Source organism: Spermophilus citellus (genome assembly GCF_964194105.1).
Source record: "Spermophilus citellus genome assembly, chromosome: 2".
NCBI classification, from domain to species: Eukaryota; Metazoa; Chordata; class Mammalia; order Rodentia; family Sciuridae; genus Spermophilus; species Spermophilus citellus.
This window is the reverse complement of record NC_138183.1, coordinates 194,350,023-194,368,250: the sequence shown is the minus strand read 5'-3', so window position 1 is coordinate 194,368,250 and position 18,228 is coordinate 194,350,023. Positions and strand designations below refer to the sequence as shown.

The 18,228-nt window shown below is 52.0% G+C and overlaps 1 protein-coding gene across 1 annotated transcript in view; it reads left to right on the top strand.

Annotated features, from left to right (window-relative positions):
- The window catches only part of ARHGEF17 (Rho guanine nucleotide exchange factor 17), a 58,627-nt gene extending 40,399 nt beyond the window's left edge, over positions 1–18,228 (top strand). The window contains exons 3-21 of the mRNA XM_081281979.1: positions 2,899–3,081; positions 4,987–5,103; positions 5,325–5,417; positions 5,640–5,816; positions 6,102–6,152; positions 6,416–6,525; positions 6,633–6,718; positions 9,069–9,187; positions 9,554–9,767; positions 10,308–10,381; positions 10,965–11,164; positions 11,312–11,613; positions 12,087–12,336; positions 12,600–12,686; positions 13,013–13,080; positions 13,322–13,470; positions 14,280–14,454; positions 14,568–14,837; positions 16,684–18,228. Coding sequence (XP_081138105.1) covers positions 2,899–3,081; positions 4,987–5,103; positions 5,325–5,417; positions 5,640–5,816; positions 6,102–6,152; positions 6,416–6,525; positions 6,633–6,718; positions 9,069–9,187; positions 9,554–9,767; positions 10,308–10,381; positions 10,965–11,164; positions 11,312–11,613; positions 12,087–12,336; positions 12,600–12,686; positions 13,013–13,080; positions 13,322–13,470; positions 14,280–14,454; positions 14,568–14,837; positions 16,684–16,880 — 2,922 coding nt within the window. The 3' untranslated portion in view covers positions 16,881–18,228. The remainder of the gene's footprint in view (positions 1–2,898; positions 3,082–4,986; positions 5,104–5,324; positions 5,418–5,639; positions 5,817–6,101; positions 6,153–6,415; positions 6,526–6,632; positions 6,719–9,068; positions 9,188–9,553; positions 9,768–10,307; positions 10,382–10,964; positions 11,165–11,311; positions 11,614–12,086; positions 12,337–12,599; positions 12,687–13,012; positions 13,081–13,321; positions 13,471–14,279; positions 14,455–14,567; positions 14,838–16,683) is intronic.

Sequence of the window (18,228 nt, the reverse complement as noted above, 5' to 3'; positions counted from 1 at the left end):
AGTAGTATTTCAGCAGAGAGGGACCCTGGGGGGATGGTTCCAGGCAGAGGGTATAGCAGGAGCGAAGGGTACAGTGAAGAAATCAGAAGAAACCAGTGTGACTGCTGGCAAGGAGACAGGACTAGGCCATGTGGGGGCTGTGGGCTGCTGGTCAAGGACTGGGCTCTCCTGTAAGCACAAGAAAGCCATAGGAGGGACCCATCAGATTGCCAGGCAGAAGTGTTGATGTGCAAGGAACTGCGAGGGTCCTTTGCCATCCTGTAGGTAAGAGTTGCAGAGTATAGAGACAGACAGTCCAGGGTTTGAGTCACTTGCCTGCTGCTGGATGACCTGGCTTAATCACATCCCCTCTCTGAGCTTTGATTTTGCCTACAGAATGCAGCCAGTCATTCCCACCTCCCAGCACAAAGGTTAAAAGATAATGTTACACTCAAGCCCACTGGTAGATAGAGGCAGGTGCAGGGAAGAGCTGGGAGCAGGCAGGGCCCGGAGAGTCTTCCCACCTCCAGGGCAAGCTCAGGGCTGCACAGGTAGAGAGCATGCAGGATGTGTGTTGGAGATGGCCAAGCTGAAAGTGGGGGGGTGGGGGTGGAGCTGGGCAGGAAGGTGTCACCTGGACCCAAAGACTGGCAGTGACAGCCCTGGAATGTGGGAAGGAGGACTGAGGTGGCCCCAGGAGTTTGGAGTGCAGCTCCAGTGCACAAACTTGCCTGCACCTGTTGGCCTGTACCTGTGTGACCTGGAACATCTGACATGACCACTTACTTCAGTTGCCCCGCTATAGAGCAGGGATGGGAGGGGTGGCTGCCACCATGTGTGCTTGTGATTTCGAAACTGCCTGTAGCTCTGCCTGTGTTCGTATGTGCCCGTGTAAGGTTGCCCCGAGTCTTCACGTTACCTTTTGGGTAGAGATGGTGATCCCCTTCTTCAAATGAAGAAATGAAGCCTCAGACGTTCCAAAATGTGCCAGGTGTAACTTCTGATGCTCATTGAGGGCCAGGCACTGATCCCAGCAGTTTACGTGAGGTAATTGATACCACCCTCACCATAACCCCCATTTTACAGATGAAGATGAGGCACAGAGAAGCAAAGCAGTGTGTCAAGGTTACATACAGTTAGGAAGTGCCCTAGCCAGAGAAGAAACCCTGTCAGTCTGACTCTCAGTCCCCACTCTCACTCACCCGTCTATACTAGCTGAAGCATAATGATATTCAAATAGAGATTTGGACTTTGCAGCCCCGGTGCAAACTCCCAGTGACAACTGCCAACAAAAATAGATAAGTATTGTTTCTCTAGAACAGGAGTTTAAAATAAAGAAGTTAAGTACCCAGGTGAGCAGCCAGAAGGTGGGATTTGAGCCAGGTCCTAGCGCTGCACCTTCTTCTGGGTGTCACTGTCACCCTCAGAGCCTGTCTTCAACCCCAAGACTCTCAGCTAAGAAATGCCCCTTCCCGAGTGCCCTGACCAAGCTTCCCCTTTCCAGGCACCCTTGACCCCTTCTGCTCTACTTTTTTTCAGGAGCATTTACTCCCTTCTGGCATATTATGTAACAGTTCGCTTCTCTGCTCCCCTCCCTCAGCTGTCAGCTCCCCGTGCAGGGTTCTGCAGCCCCTCTCCCCCTACCGTAGTGGCCCAGGAGCATTTGTTGAGTGAATGTGGATGTTGACCCGCTGGTTCTGGGTGGGCTTCTCAGTCTGTTTATTCTTTTCTCCCATTGTGTGCCTGCCTCTCTGTGGGGTTCTGGGACCCAGATCTGCCCAATATAGCTTCTGTTCCTTGGAGGGCAGTGATCCTGACCCAGACGAGGTGCTGGCCCACACCGACCAAAGAGCTCTGACAGGGGTGCTGCCTGTCTGCCTCCTCTCCATCACCGTGAGCTTTTTCAGAATCCCCAGACAGTCAAGAGGATTCTGTTGCGCTTGACTTTCTCAAGTTTGTTTTACAAAACAAGCCAGATTTTTAAAAAATGTTTAATATAAATGTTATTGCAACATAGCATATGCTTTTTCAAGTAACACCCTCCTGTTTCTTTGGTCTGTAGTTACAGTGTGGGCCAGTAGAGGGCAACCTCTCCATCAGAGCTGAGCTACATATTCTGGCAACACTACTGAAGCATAGTTGAGGTGAAAAACAGGAATTTTACTCACTGACTGACCAGCAGATCTGAAACCTGTTAAAACAGTGTTCAGATAATGTCACTTAAGCCTCCAGGAACTCCCCCCCGGGGGACAGGGGTTCTGTTTTTTTCTGCTTTGCTTTCTGCACAGAAATATCACCTTTTAACTTCTTGTGATTACACATGCAATTGATTTTAGGACCTGGGGTATTCATATTTTAACATCTCTGGAATCGGAGTTTCTCCTGCATTGATAGCATATCATAAATTTAACTGGCAGAAAATTTCTTTCCTAAAGATAAGTAGATTTATTGAAATATGACTTACTTTTTTCCTATTCCTTTTCTTGGTGTGTTTTATCTGATTGCATGTAAGCTCTGTCAGGTCAGGGATTTGGGTCTTTCTTGTCCACTGCTGTCTCCCGATTCCTAGAACAGTGCCTAGCACATACTCAGTGCTCAATATTTGCTGAGTTAGTGTGTGGGGTTCTCCCAGAGAGCCCTAATCTTCTTGGCTTTCTTATTGTAAGGTCCATGCATCCAGAAAACCTTTCCTGATCCTCCTTATCCCATTTTGTGTCAGGTCCAAGACTGGGCAGGAGGGCAGGCATGGGGATAGGTCTGCCTACCCCCTGGAGTTCCTAGTCTATGGAGGGGGGTGTGGGAGGCAAGGCACTGAGCCATAGGCCCAGAGGATTCTGTGTGCACTCATCCTGGTACTTGTGCAGGTGGTGTGGGGTGCCATCTCTGCAGGAACATGCCTTGACTCTGTGGGTCCCCCAGGGCTACATGCAGCCGCTAAAGCAGCCAGAGAACTCCTTGCTGTGTGACCCATCACTGGTGGACGAGATCTTTGACCAGATCCCCGAGCTCCTGGAGCACCACGAACAGTTCCTGGAGCAGGTGCGGCACTGTGTGCAGACCTGGCATGCCCAGCAGAAGGTGGGGGCCTTGCTCGTCCAATCGGTGAGTGCCCTGTGTGCTGCCAGGTGCCCCCCATCCTACCCACCCTGCATGGACACTGACTCTGATCCCTATCCCAGGACAGTATCCTGGGCTGACCCCCTTGGGGGCCCAGGGATTCCTGCCATAGTTCAAGGTCAGCATCAAGGTCCAGGCAGGTGGCCACACCTAGTGACACTGAAGGTGATGGTGGGTGAAAGCATCAGTACTCAGTCCAAGCTAGGGTCTGTCATCTTATCTGGCCAGATCAGTTTGTAGACTAGTAGAGACATTTTAAGATTCTTTTAGGTTCAAAGCTCTATTTCACATCATAACGAGCGTATTAAATGACATTCACATTCCAAAGTAGATATGATTTTTTTTTCTATTTGTAAAATTTTTGGAAGCAGAATTTTTGCCTTGGTCTCCTAAGAAGCTGGGATTACAGGCATGTGCTGTCACGCCTGGCTTATATTCATCAACTTTAAAATGAATGTAATTACTGTACCTACCTCACAGGGTTGTTGATACATATAATGTATTTAGAATAATGCCCAGCACGCAATAAGTGCAAAGAGCTAGCTACAATTATTGTAATACCTGATGGTGGGCTGGGAATGTAGCTCAGAAATAGAGCACTTGCCTAGTATGTATAGGGCCTTGGGTTCAATCCTCAAGACTTCAATCAATAAAATAAATACACATGCCTGATAGAAAAAAGAGCTGGTCAGGATGAGGTCGTGTCAACATCAAAGCCCACATGAGGGTCAGGGCAGTTGTTTGGGTCCAGGTAAAGATAGGGGTTGAGGTCAGTACCAGCATCCACGTGAGGGACTGAAGTCAGTACCGGCATCCTAGTGAGATCTGAGTCAGCATCAACACCAGCTCAGGGTCAGAACTAGGGTTAGATCAGTGCCAGCCACTGGTTGGGGCTGGAGTCCATACCAGAGTCTGGCCACTCTCTGGGATTTGGCACTTCCAGGTTTAGGTGCACCCAGGAGCTGGTTGGTGAGGGCTGTCTTTCTGCTTCAGGCTCTGCCCTGTCTTGCCCAGAGACAGAGAGTTGACACCTTAAGGAGGCATGGACTCAGAGGCCCAAAGGGGCCCTGAAACACCACTAAAAGTCACTTAGCCTATCCATGGCACAGTTGAGACAAGGAACCCAAGTGTCCTCACTCCTAGCCAAGGCTTCTGATGAGAGCATCCATACTTAGCCTGCCATCAGCTAGCCAGCAGGTATTAGCCACCAGCTGCCATGTGCCCTGCCCTGAGTCAGGCATTACTGTGACTAAGAAAGGAGTACTTCTATCTCTGGAAAGAGAGAACTTGTCCTGGGGGTATGAGGAGAAACCAGAGACACACCGAGAAGATAGAACCCTAATCAGGAGCTCAGCCCTGAGGGTGGGAGAGATCTGGATGGTGAAGGGAACTGCATGAGCAAAGTCCAGGGGCTAGAATGAGTCTGTTCGTCTGAGGTCGGTGAGGATGGAGACCTGCCTGGTGGGACTTGGGGGATCAGAGAGCTGGGGACAGAAATGCCAGATAACCAGACAGATAACCAGGTCTGAGCTCACAGGACAAATCCAGGCACACATTCATATATTCACGCATGAGCTTATACAGGTAAGATACATCCATGCATATATGTATGTGCGCACATGTACATAACTAGTCACAATTGTACATACTCCTTATACATACCTAGGAACACAAACAAAAACACATGCCTGAGGCTGGGGTCCTGGCTCAGTGGTAGAGCACTTGCCTACCACATGTGAGGCACTGGGTTCCATCCTCAGCACCACATAAAAATAAATAAGTAAAATAAGGATATTGTGTCCATCTACAACTAAACACACACACACACACACACATGCCTTATCCCATCAAGACACCCTGAGGGTCCCCAACCTGTCTCCTTACCCACAGTTCTCCAAAGATGTCCTGGTAAACATCTATTCTGCCTATATTGATAATTTCCTCAATGCAAAGGACGCCGTGCGTGTGGCGAAGGAAGCAAGGCCGGCCTTTCTCAAGTTCCTAGAGGTATTTACCGCAGGCAAGGGCAGGGGAGTGGAGGCCACCCTCACCTCGGGCCAGATCCGAGGGCCCCAGGAGCACTCTGCTTGGGCAGTTAGGCTGACCAGTGGGTCTGCCTCTGTCCTTGGGCTGAGCTGAAGGGGCTTGATGGGAGCCTGCCCTGGATAAACCTTTCCTGGCGTGTCGCTCCTCACATTGGTGCCCATTCACCCTGCTTTGGGTTTCAGCAAAGCATGCGTGAGAACAAGGAGAAGCAGGCACTATCTGACCTCATGATCAAGCCCGTGCAACGGATCCCACGCTATGAGCTGCTGGTGAAGGTGGGCATGAGGCTGAGTGGGCAGGGAGGCAAGGCCTGGAGGCATGGAGGAGATACAGTGGACTTTGAGGACCCTTCTTGCTTGAATCTGGCATCAAGGTCCCCAGGGGTCAAATAGGGTACAAGTCCTCCCTGGTACCTACCAATAGACCCTCTAGCTCCAGCAGTCTGCTGGGCCTGAGGGCAGTTAAACAAACAGGTCTGGTCCTCATTCTCATCCTAGGACCTCCTGAAGCACACACCAGAAGACCACCCAGACCACCCACTTCTGCTGGATGCACAGCGGAACATCAAGCAGGTGGCCGAACGCATTAACAAGGGCGTGCGGAGTGCTGAGGAGGCAGAGCGGCATGCCCGGGTGCTGCAGGAAATCGAGGCTCACATTGAGGGCATGGAGGATGTGAGTGCCACCCGCCCCCACCCCACCCAACTATGTCCACTTAGCCTGTGTTCTTCCTGTCACTTGGAATCATGGCTGTGTCCACATCCACATTGGAATCTTCAGTGTGCTTACATCCATGTCTCCCGGCATCTGTGATCACATAGCTCTGCCTGTCTGTCTGACTATGTGTCCTGGGCCTGGCAGCCTGGCCCATGGAGTGGGGCTGCAGGATCACTGGGATTTGTTTAGTGGAGAGGGATTAATAACTAGCCTTTAAGATGCCATATCCATCCTACCCCACAGCTCCAGGCTCCTCTTCGGCGATTCCTGAGGCAGGAGATGGTCATTGAAGTGGTAAGAAGTGGCCTGTTGTCTGCCCACCTGTCATTACCTCTCCACTGAGTTTACTCTTTTTCTTACCTGCTGCCCATGGGTCTCCCTGCTCTTCCACCCCAGCAGGAGGCCTGGTCAAGTCCCTACTCTGCTCTGACTCTCTGGACTTCTGGTGGAGAGCTGTCATCCCTCCCTGGGCCTCATTGTCCCCTTGAGCACTATGGGCAGGCGGTGGGCTTCTGCACTGTGTGCACACAGCCTGAACCCTGCCTCTGGCCCCACAGAAGGCAGTTGGTGGCAAGAAGGACCGGTCCCTCTTCCTGTTCACAGACCTCATAGTCTGCACCACCCTGAAGCGAAAGTCGGGCTCCCTGCGGCGCAGCTCCATGAGCCTGTGAGTGGCTGGGGATGGGGCTGTTTGGTGCAAGCAGGGGAAGCCCTTGTCCTGCCCTGGGCCTTGCTCCCCTACCCTGGCCAGACCACCCCGCTGGCTCCCCACAGGTACACAGCAGCCAGCGTTATTGACACTGCTAGCAAGTACAAGATGCTGTGGAAGCTGCCTCTGGAAGATGCAGACATCATCAAAGGTGGGGCTAGCCCAGGCCTTCCAGGGGCTCCTGGTATTGGAGTCTTCCTCTGAGAAGCCTCCTGGTGGGTTTGAGCTACGGCCAGTTGGGCTGCTTGTCCATCTGCTTTCAACCTCATTTTCCCATCCCATGTGAGGGAGCTGGCATGAAGAACTAGGTTGACGTTCATAGAGTCAGACCATCCTGTCCATTCAGACCACCTTCTGATGAACAGGACCAGGGCTGGCAGGTGGGGCTGGGTGGGCTGTTGCAGGGGAAGGAGACATAGCTATAATTAGCCATTGATTCCCCTGTACAAACTCATTTGGATGCCAAATATTAGGCGAGGCAGCATTCAGGCTCAGCAGTGTCCCTCCCAGGGAACAGAGTCCAAGCAAAGAGTTGATTGGAAAGATCCAGTTGGTTTGGGGCTGAACCTATCTGGAGCTAAGGTAGCCCCAAGGGGCCACCCTTCCTGACTCTTCTCCTCCTCATGCTGTGAGTTGATCCCATTCTCACTGCACTTAGCCTTCTGTGCTTCCTTGTAGCTCTAGTGATGAAGCCCAGACTGTATCCAGGCACCAAGTGACCCAGGCCTGTCCCCCAAGGGCCCCTATGTAGGAATGCAAACTGTGGTGAGGATGATTATTGGTCTGCCGCATCTCTTCACTAGAGAATAGGCCAGCTCATGTAATGATACCTTTAGGTTAGCTGCCCACTCCTAGTCCATTCATCTGTGGCCAGGAGCGGGCCAGGCCATATAGAAGAAAATATGGCTGCCCAGGCAGTGAGAATTGGGGTGAGACTGTTTCTCTCAGAAGGACTAAGAGATTGTCTTGGTCTTTGTGGGCTTCTGTAACAAAAATACCAAGACTTGGATAATTTATAATGAATGAATTTATTGATCATAATTCTGGTGACTGGAAAGTCCAAGATCAAGATGCCAGCTGATCTGGTGTCTGAAGGACATATTCTCATATGTGTTCTTACTTGGCTAAAGGGCAAACAAGCTCTCCCAGAACTTTTTTTTTTTTTTTTTTTTTTTTTTTTGGTGCTGGGGATTGGACCCAGGGATGCTCTACCACTGAGTCACTTCCACATACCTTTTTATTTTTTATTTTGAAATAGAGTCTTGCTAAGTTTCTGAGACTGGCCTTGAACTTTCTGTCCTCCTGCCTCAGACTCTGAAGTCTGGACTTGGACTTCCAAGTCCAAGTTGCTGGGATTGTAAACATGTGCCACCATACCCAGTTTTTCCCAGAACTCTTTATAAGGGCACTAATCCCATTCATCAGGGTATCATTCCTATGACCTTGTCACCTCCCTGAGGCCCTGCCTTCTATCAACACACTGGGGATTAGATTTCAACATTCAAATTTCAGAGAGAGATGAACATTCAGACCATAGCAGAGCTCTTCTGGCACACCTCGCTGCTGAGCACACACCCTGCTTTCTGTAGACAGAGCTCCACAGCCTCCCTAGCCAACACGATTCCACCCTACCATTGACCTCCTCAGCCTTGAAGAGTCCCTGGGACAGAGCCATTCCAGAGTGATTTGCCCATCTCGGAATCTGTTCTTCTTCTGGTGCTATTAGGACCCCAGTCAAGTCTTCTTTCTTGCCATTCTGCAACCTGTGACCCAACTAAACTATATACTCTACCAACACATTCTATAAACAGAACAGGAAAAGACAGGAAAGACCTGTCATTTAGGAAAAAGCAAAAAGAAAGAAACTTCCTGTCCCTTGATTTCAAGACTTGGTGTCCTGGCCCAAGGGTGGAGGAGGGTCAGCCCCATGTGTGATTCAGAGTGCACACACACTGCCCCCCAGACAGACAGACAGTGGGGAGGGAGGAGGTGGCTGCTGAGCTGGTCTGTATGACCAGCCACTTGGCAGTGGTCAGGTGTGGGATAGGACCAGAGAAATCAGGGCATCAGCTCATTGCTCTCTCCCTTGTGAAGTGGCGAGTCCCTTGGTCAGCAGATTTGAAGGCCTGAGGCTCTGCCTACTTGGCAGTTCCCCCATGGCAGGCTGTGCCGCTGCCGCAGTCCAGTGTCCACTGGAGCCGGTGTAACTTGTAAAGCTATCTGCCATTTCATACTTATATTCTTCTGGCAAGTTCTGCAAGGGCCTGACATCCTATGCTCTGTGACTGTGAACCCCAGTCCCCAGCTCTCAGGCCTGGTGTTCTCTGGGAGTTGCCTGTTAACTTTATTCCTGAGACTTTGGGGTCTGTAAGCTCTCGAGTTTGTCAGGCCAGTCGTCCACCCAGCTGAAGTTATGTACGGAAGGAAGAGTGTCTATCCAGGCCTGACCTTGTCAATCTCTCTCTGTCTATGGCCTTCCTCTATTCCCTTTGGATGTCCAGGGGCATCCCAAGCCACCAATCGGGAGAATATCCAGAAGGCCATCAGCCGCCTGGATGAGGACCTGACCACCCTGGGCCAGATGAGCAAGCTTTCTGACAACCTGAGCTTCCCCCACCAGGTCTGTGCCCTCTGCCCAAGGGTGGGGTTTTCTGACCCTGGGGAAACATACACATAGGCCTGGCATTTGCCGGAGGGAGGAAATACCCCATCACTTATCTGAGAGGGAAAATTACAGCCTCACTTGAATTTGAGGGAAGTAACATGTTTCAAGTCTGAAGGTGGAGACGTGGCTTCATCCCATCCGGGGAGAGAGGGTCTATCTCCTGCTTGGGGTGGGGCGGTGGGGGGAGAATCCTGATTTCTCTTGGTCTGAGGGGAGGGGAAGAGAGGAATGGGGAGAGGCAGGTCCCTATACACACTCCCAAGGGCATGTGTTGACTCTGGTGAGGCCTGAGATCTGGGACCTGGGCCTTCTTCCCCACAGAGCCTGGACGATGCGCTGCGGGATCTCTCAGCCGCCATGCACAGGGACCTGTCAGAGAAGCAGGCATTGTGCTACGCACTTTCCTTCCCCCCCACCAAGCTGGAACTGTGTGCCACCCGGCCTGAGGGCACAGACTCCTTCATCTTTGAGTTTCCTCACCCTGATGCCCGCCTGGGCTTTGAGCAGGCCTTTGACGAGGCTAAGAGGAAGCTAGGTGAGCTAGGTCCCACATGGCCCTCTCTTCTCAGATCATCCAGGAAGTGTCTGACTTCACAGCCAGAAATTCCAGAACTGCTGTGTCCTGTGCTGGGTGTCCAATTGGCGGGGATAAAGGAGATGGGTGGGGGTGCTGAAACTTCAGGACCAGATTGAATTCCTGGCAGGGAGAGGCATAGACAAGGTCAGCTTAGGACATAGGCCCCATCATGGGTATGAATGGTCAAGACCCTCCTCATATCCTCCCCAATTCTGAGCATGGATCAAGGAAAGCTATGGTCAGGGCCCATTAGCCTAGAGGCCTGTGAGCCAAGCACCTTCATTGTATATATGGGAAAACTGAGGCCAGAGACAAGCAGGGCATAACCCACAGACCCTCCTAGCATGGTTGAGATCAGGCCCTCCTTAGACCTTGAGGGGCAGAGAGGGAAGGGAAATGGGACAGTGGCAAGAAAGGGAGTACTTTGCATGTACTAAGCAGGGTCTGTCTCCCTCTGTCCTGTCCCCTTGTCTGTCTTTCCATCCATCTCTACTACAGCATCCAGCAAAAGCTGTCTAGATCCTGAGTTCCTGAAAGCCATCCCCATCATGAAAACCCGCAGCGGCATGCAGGTGTGTGTACGCATGTGAGTCACGTAGCTGTACATGTCCAAAGCCAGCATGTGTTCATGAATCCTTGTTTTGTGTGCAGCATTGCATTGTGTGTTAAACACTGCAGTTGCTTCCTATGACTTTGAGTACGTAGTTCTCTGTACATGTATATGGATACTGCACATCTGTAGCACATGTGCTTGGGTATGTTTCATTCATATCTATATCTGTTCATGTGAAAGAAGCTATACAATTGATGTGAGTGGAATCTAATTTATGCCCTCACATGACCCTGCATACATATGTACAAAGGTTACCATTATCACACTCTTACATGTATGTATCCATGATCACATTCAGGGTGTGTGTGTACATGCATGTATGGTTGATACCTGTATCACACAGGTATGAATGCATTTGATGCGCAAAGAGTGTCACGTGTGCATGTGTGTCGTGTGTAGAGAAGGGTGTAAAGGGATGTGACGAATCCACACACACCCATGCAGGCCTGCCTCCCTCCATTCTGCTGGGGTCTCCTGGGAGATCAGGATGCTGACAGTTTTTCTTCCACTCACCTTTCGCTGTCCATTGGCACCTTCTGCAGTTTTCCTGCGCGGCCCCCACCCTCAGTAGCTGCCCAGAGCCCATGCCAGAGGTGTGGGTGTGCAACAGCGACGGCTATGTGGGTCAGGTGTGCCTGCTGAGCCTGCGTGCTGAGCCAGACGTGGAGGCCTGCATCGCTGTCTGCTCGGCCCGCATCCTGTGCATCGGTTCAGTGCCCGGCCTGCAGCGTTGCTGCCACCGGTGAGGCCCAGTTGGCGGGGTGAGCATGCCTGGGAGATGGACCCTGCACTCACTGAGGCCGCCACTGATGATGATGTGGGCGGGGCCCGGTGGGTGTATTGGGACTGGTGGGCGAGGCCGCACCTCCTTAGTGATTTTTGTTGGCAGGGAGCAGTCCACCTCACTGAGGGGTCCCACTGAGTCAGCCTCGGAACCCTCTGGACCAGAACTGGACATAGAGGCCCCCGCGGATGAGGAAACAACCATGCTAGCAGAGCCGGGGCCCCAACCCTGCCTGCACATCTCTATCTCAGGCTCTGGTCTGGAGATGGCACCAGGCCCAGCCGAGGGTGACCCCCGCCCTGAGCTGGTGCCCTTTGACAGCGATTCCGATGATGAATCTTCTCCCAGCCCTTCTGGGACTCTGCAGAGCCAGGCCAGCCGGTCCACCATCTCCTCCAGCTTTGGCAGTGAGTACCCCACTTTGGGGCTGGCAGAGTGGACTTCCCTGAGCGGGGGTTGCTGAGGGACTAGTGGAAGCAAAGACTGGAATCACGTCTTAGGATGTTAGCATACAGAGCAGTGGGGGCCAGCAGGGTGAGTGGGAGCTGTTATATTGAGGACACAGAGGTCAGTGGGACAGACAGATGAAATCTTGAAGACCCTGGCATGTCCTGTTAAGGAAGGCAGACACCAGGTGGAGTGACAAGTCCTTCTGTGCAAAGTGTGGTGGCTGGATCTGAAATGGCCAGGCTAGGACTAGGAGGCTATAGCCTGAACTCTCAGTGAGCAGGGTAACAAGGCCTGAGCAGATGCAGAGGCCGAGGGACTGGGAAGGAGCAGCTGCCAAAGGCCCTCAGAAGGGGGATGGCCAGGACGGATGCCTGAGGGGGACTAAGGCCCAGTGGAGGGGAATGGAGACAGAGACCTTTGTCTCCCTCAGATGAGGAGACCCCAAGCTCCAAGGAGGCCACAGCAGAGACGACCAGCTCAGAGGAAGAGCAGGAGCCTGGCTTCCTGCCGCTGTCAGGCTCCTTTGGGCCTGGTGGACCCTGTGGCACCAGTCCAATGGATGGGAGAGCCCTTCGCCGCTCCAGCCGTGGCTCTTTCACACGGGGCAGCCTGGAGGACCTGCTGAGCGTGGACCCTGAGGCCTACCAGAGCTCTGTGTGGCTGGGCACTGAGGATGGCTGGTAGGGGCATGGATGGAGCCAGGGACACAGTGCCAGAGCCTTGTGCTCCCTGCTCTGGAAATCAAATGGTGTCAAAGCAGAAACAGGAGGGTTTGGGGGCAGGTCTCAGAGGTCCTACCAGCCAGAGAGCCTGAAACCCACAGGGAGGCTGTGGGATCTAGTACCTTGCACAGGCACCTTGGGGAGATGGGGGTGGAGGCACAGAGGTGGTGAGATGACTCCCAGAGTCAGTATGCCTGAGCATTTGTCACCCCGATCCACAGTGTCCACGTGTACCAGTCCTCCGACAGCATCCGTGATCGCAGGAACAGCATGAAGCTCCAGCACACGGCCTCTGTGACGTGCATTCTGTAAGGCCTCATGATGTCCTTCTCCTCAGACCCTTCTTAGCCATACATGCAGCCTCCTCTGTTCACCTGACTCCCTGCTCTACTGGCCTCTCCCTTCCGAGGAGGCTGAAGGACAGAAGCCTGGCCCTAGGCCAGCTGTGCTTCTTATACAATGTGAACTTGAGCAAGTCTCTGCTTCTTAGCTTCAGGCTTCCCCCACATGGAAAACAGTGGGTGAGAAGAGATGGTCTCCTGGGAGCCAAAGCCATTCTACCTATGATTCCCCTGGTCCCAGGTAACATGCTTTGGCCTTCTGAAATCCCTGACACCTTATTTTCCTTGCCCAGGTATCTAAATAACCAGGTGTTTGTGTCTCTGGCCAATGGAGAACTTGTAGTCTACCAAAGGGAAGCAGGTAAGTGCCCCCTGCACCGTCCCCTCACATCTGCATACTGGTGGTAGAGCTGTCTCTTGGGAAGAATGGGGGCTTTCAGGCCAAGGATCTGGAAATGTGACTGGGCAACTTTCAGGCTTCTCTGGGCCTCAGTGTCCTTGCTTAGAAATGGGGATATTCACCTGTCACTTCCAGTGTAGGTGAGGCTTAAATTCAGTACTGTACTTAATTTCCTGCTTTCTTTACCCCATTCCCATTCCAGGCCGTTTCTGGGATGCCCAGAACTTCAAATCGGTGACCCTAGGTGCTCAGGGGAGCCCCATCACCAAGATGGTGTCTGTGGGTGGACGGCTATGGTGTGGCTGCCAGAACCGAATCCTTGTCCTGAGCCCTGACACGTTGCAGCTAGAGGTAGTGGGAGTAGGGAGACAGAATCAGTGACTTGGGATGATCTGGGCCCACATGAGAGGGAGATGAGACCATGGGGACAGAGAAGTGTCCAACTGAAGGATTGGTATACTTGCCCTGTGTGGTACTGGGCCAGGCCCTTCCTTTTCTGATCCTTGTTTCTTCTCTAAATGATGAGGAAGATAGTAAATGCCCATTTTTGTCAGGATTCCTGATTCATCCTCCTGTCCACCCTCTGAGTGCAGCTATTGGGTTCATTGGGGGCTAGAACAAGGGTCCTTCCTGATGTCATCATCCTTTAGCAATAGACTATGCTCTTTGGTCGTGATGTCTTTTTGTATATGCCAGAGGTTTCCAGCCTGGGTGGTGTGCGGTGGCACCTGTTCCCTTGATTTTCCTCTCATGCTTCTGTCATTGACTAGAATGGAAGCTAAGACCCAGGTTGGGTCCTGGCTCTGTGACTGACAAGCTGTGCGACACTAGGCAGGTCACTTTTTCCTCCTGTGGTTGGACTTTGCCATTTGTCCAGAGAGAGGCCAATGACTGGTCTTAAACCCTCCAAGGGTTGAAGTTCTCTGATCCTCAGGCCACTAAGTTGCACAGGGAAAGGGCATCCCATTTTAATTCCTGAGGATTGAGTGGGGAGGCACCAGTGCAGCTGAGCTTTGGAAGGTTAGTCATCCAGACGCAGGATCCATCGGGTGGGTGTCTGTGGGAGTGATGGGGAGGGAGGGATGGACACTGGTGAGGCTGGAGGACGGGAGCGGGCCTGCCAGTCACTTGTCGGCTCCCTGCCCTCCCCTCTTTCACAGCACACGTTCTGCGTGGGACAGGACTCAAGTCGAAGTGTAGCTTGCATGGTGGACTCCAGCCTGGGCGTGTGGGTGACATTGAAAGGTAGTGCCCATGTGTGTCTCTACCACCCAGACACCTTTGAGCAGCTGGCAGAGGTGGACGTCACCCCACCTGTGCACAGGATGCTGGCAGGTACTGACCTCAGACTACCACTGCTCCTTCTTCAGAGTCTTCCTGCTCTGTCCCTGAGGAGGCTGGGCCAGGGCCAGCGTCAGGCCCCAGCGCTACTCTTTTTCCCACCCCAGGCTCAGATGCCATCATCCGGCAGCACAAAGCTGCCTGCCTGCGGATCACAGCACTGCTAGTGTGCGAAGAGCTGCTGTGGGTGGGCACCAGTGCCGGCGTTGTGCTCACCATGCCCACCTCCCCCAGTACTGTCAGCTGCCCACGGGCACCTCTCAGCCCTGCTGGCCTGGGCCAGGGCCACACCGGCCACGTCCGCTTCCTGGCTGCAGTCCAGCTGCCAGATGGCTTCAACCTGCTCTGCCCGACCCCACCACCTCCTCCAGACACAGGTGGGCTTGCTGTCCAGGGATCCTGGGTTCTTGATTGCCCCGATCACCCTGTTGCCCTGCTGAAAGAGTCTTTAAGAGGGAGGAAAAGTGTAATTGACCTGGAAGTGGGATATATTACAGGAAATAGGCTATGGAATCCCCAAAATGAAATCTACTAGGAGATTGTGTGTCTGTTGGGTGCATGCATAAAATTTTATCCAAATAAATGTTGTGGGAGACAGGAGGTAAATTATAAGCTAAGAAGTAGAATATGGCAGCTGGGCATGGTGGCACAAACCTATTATCCTAGCAACTCAGGAGGCTGAAGCAGGAGGATTGCAAGTTGGAGGCAAAAAACAAAAAAGTAGAATATAGCACAGATGGGATACCTTTGTAGGAAATATATCCTGTTGTATGTATTTCTTATCCACAACAGGAAATAAGACAGGACTAGAATTGATCTATAAGGCAGGAAGTGGACTTCGGAAGTGATGTACAGAAAAGGAAGTAGAAATAGTGCTAGAAAAGAAAACACAGCATAGCGCATATGACAGGAAGTGGGCTGTGAGAATTAGAGAGTGAAACAGTGGGAATGAAGTACATCACAGAGTCACAATCAGGCAAGCCGTATTCCCAAAAGACAGTGACCATGGGAATCAGGAACCAATAAAGCCTCAGTCAGGAGTGGTCTGGGGCCAGAGAAGACTTAGCCGTTTAACTGGGATGGGGCTGTTGGAAATAGGAATATTGTATACAGATGTGCCTCCCTTAACAATAGGACGTGTTCTGAGAAGTGCATTGTGGGCAACTGATTGAGTATGTGGGAACGTGGTAGAGTATGCTTATATAAAACTAGAAGGCTCAGCCTCCTGTGCAGCTGGGCTGTATTGGTAGGTGCCCAGGTGAGCCTGCTGCTCCTAGGGCCACGAGGAACAGCACAACACGAGATTAAATGAAGCACAAGAAAAAATGATGCAATTGAGAGATGCAGTGAATAAGATTATGAGGCTCTGTCAACATAACAGCATACTGTTTACAATAAGCTTTCAAAAAATAAAAGTAGTAGGAAATACATTCTGAAACAACAATTTAGTATAAACCAGGTACAGTGGCACATGCCTGTAATTCCAGAGACTTGGGAGACTAAGGTAGGAAGATCAAAAGTTGAAGGCCAGCCTCAGTAACTTAGCGAGACCCTGTCTCAAAATAAAAAATAAAAAGGGGGTGGGAATGTAGCTCATGGTAGAGTATTCCTGGGTTCAATCCCCAGTACATTAAAAAAAGAAGTTTAATATAGAAAATATAGGGTGCCACTCAGTGTAAGAGTGCTTGCCTAGCATGCGTCGAGGCCTTGGGTTCAACCCCAGGCACCATGAAGAAGAAAAAAAAATACATAAACCAATAACATAGTTGTGTATTCTCACTATCAGTACCATGCACATCTGTAACTGTATGTACAGTGCATTCGGACATCTATCGATACCAGGGTCTACAGCAGCAGCACCACAGACGCGTGAGCACTGAGTTGGCTATGATGTCACTGGGCGACTGGAATTCTCGGTTCCATTGCCATCTTATGGGACCACCATCATATGTGCAGTCTATCGTTGACCTCGTTATGCGCACATAACTAATTATAATGAAGAGGACATTATGTGTGCAGTCATCAAGAGAGAAAAAGTGATGTGGCGCTAGTAAGTTAAGTTAGTCCTGACTAGAAAGTACAGGCTGCCAGGAAGTGGGTATTTCTAAGTAAGAGCTCAGCGCTTGTCTTTCTTGCTATCTTCCGGGATGTGGAAACTCAGGCCATGAGGGGACAGTGAAGCCCAGCTCCCTCAGGCTGATGATCCTCCCTTCTGCCCCACAGGCCTTGAGAAGCTGCCCTCCCTGGAGCACCGGGACTCCCCTCGGCACCGAGGCCCTGCCTCTGCCAGGCCTAAAATGCTGGTCATTAGTGGAGGTGACGGCTATGAGGACTTCCGACTCAGCAGTGGGGGTGGTGGCAGTAATGAGACTGTGGGCCGAGATGACAGCACAAACCACCTCCTTCTGTGGAGGGTGTGACCCTGTCCACTGTGGCCCGGGACTCACCTGCCCACCTGCCCTCAGTCTGCTTGCCTCTTACTAGCCCACGCACAGACCTTGACCAGGAGTGTCCAAACAGGGCCACCTAGGTGCCTATGTGGCGCTGCGCCATCTCATCTTCGTGGAAGCATTCCTGATGGACACCCGCTGGCTAGCCACGGCCTTTCCCAACCCACTGGCTGCTCTGGTGCTCCCAGGTGTGACCAGGGTGGGGCATGCAAGCTGCCTAGGACCTCTGTCCCTGGAGCTTCTACCAAAGACACGGCCAGGCTGGACCCTATGCGGTTGGAGAGGGCCATGTGCAATATTTGGAAGGTTTTCTGGGGGCAGCGGGAAGGCTGAGGGGTAGCACCCTTTCCCATGTACAGTATTTATATTCCTTTTTAGACGAGTCCTTTCCAAAGCACTTATTTATGCAGTGACTGGGGACAGGGTGTGATGTGATGAATGATGGGGGAGAAAACCTGTTCCTGTCCAAGGCACCACCTTTGGACCCAAACCAAGCCTTTCTGGAGGGACCACCGTCTCCCCCCATTACACACACACACACACACACACACACACACACACACATACACACTGCATGTTCAGGGCACTGAAACATTGGCCTTCAATATAAACTTCCCAAGCCCATCCTGATGGGACTGCCCACCCTGATCAGAGGCCAGGACCAAGTGCCCTCAGTCGTGCAGAACAAGGTGATGGCTTGATGATGGCTCACTGGGGGCATGACACCATCGAGGGGCCTCCCTAGGCTTTGGCATTTCCCAGTGTGCTGGTGGCATCTTTAATGGTGTCTTCATTTTGGAGCACTGGTAGGGACTTGGACAAGGCTTTCTCTCAGGTAAGAGAAAAGGGCCCTCACTTCTTGCAGTCGGCCCTGGTCCCCAGCCCCTGCCTCCCTGTGTCTCATGCACTGGCACATATGGTCACCTTGGGGTGTGGGCCTAGGATCCCCTCACTCTGACCACTGAATCCCTCTTTTCACACCCCTTCCTGCCAGAGATGGCCCCTGCAGGAAGGACCCCCAAAGCTGAGGGGCTGGGCATGGCCTCTTCAACTGGGAAGGCTCCCACTTGAGGGCAGCCTCTCTCCCACCTCCCAAGCTGCAGGGAGCCACTCTGACCCTCAGTCCTTCGCTTCAGCTACAACTCCAAAGGTCTGGTTTCAGATGGGGTTTGTTTTTGTTCTGTTTGGTTTTGTTTTTATTTAGGGCGGGTGGGTCATTGTGGTCTTAGATTATGTTTTTCTTGCTACCAAACAGTCATGTATTAACTTTCCTTGGATGATGAAATTTTAAAGAGTCAATAAATAGAAACACCAAACA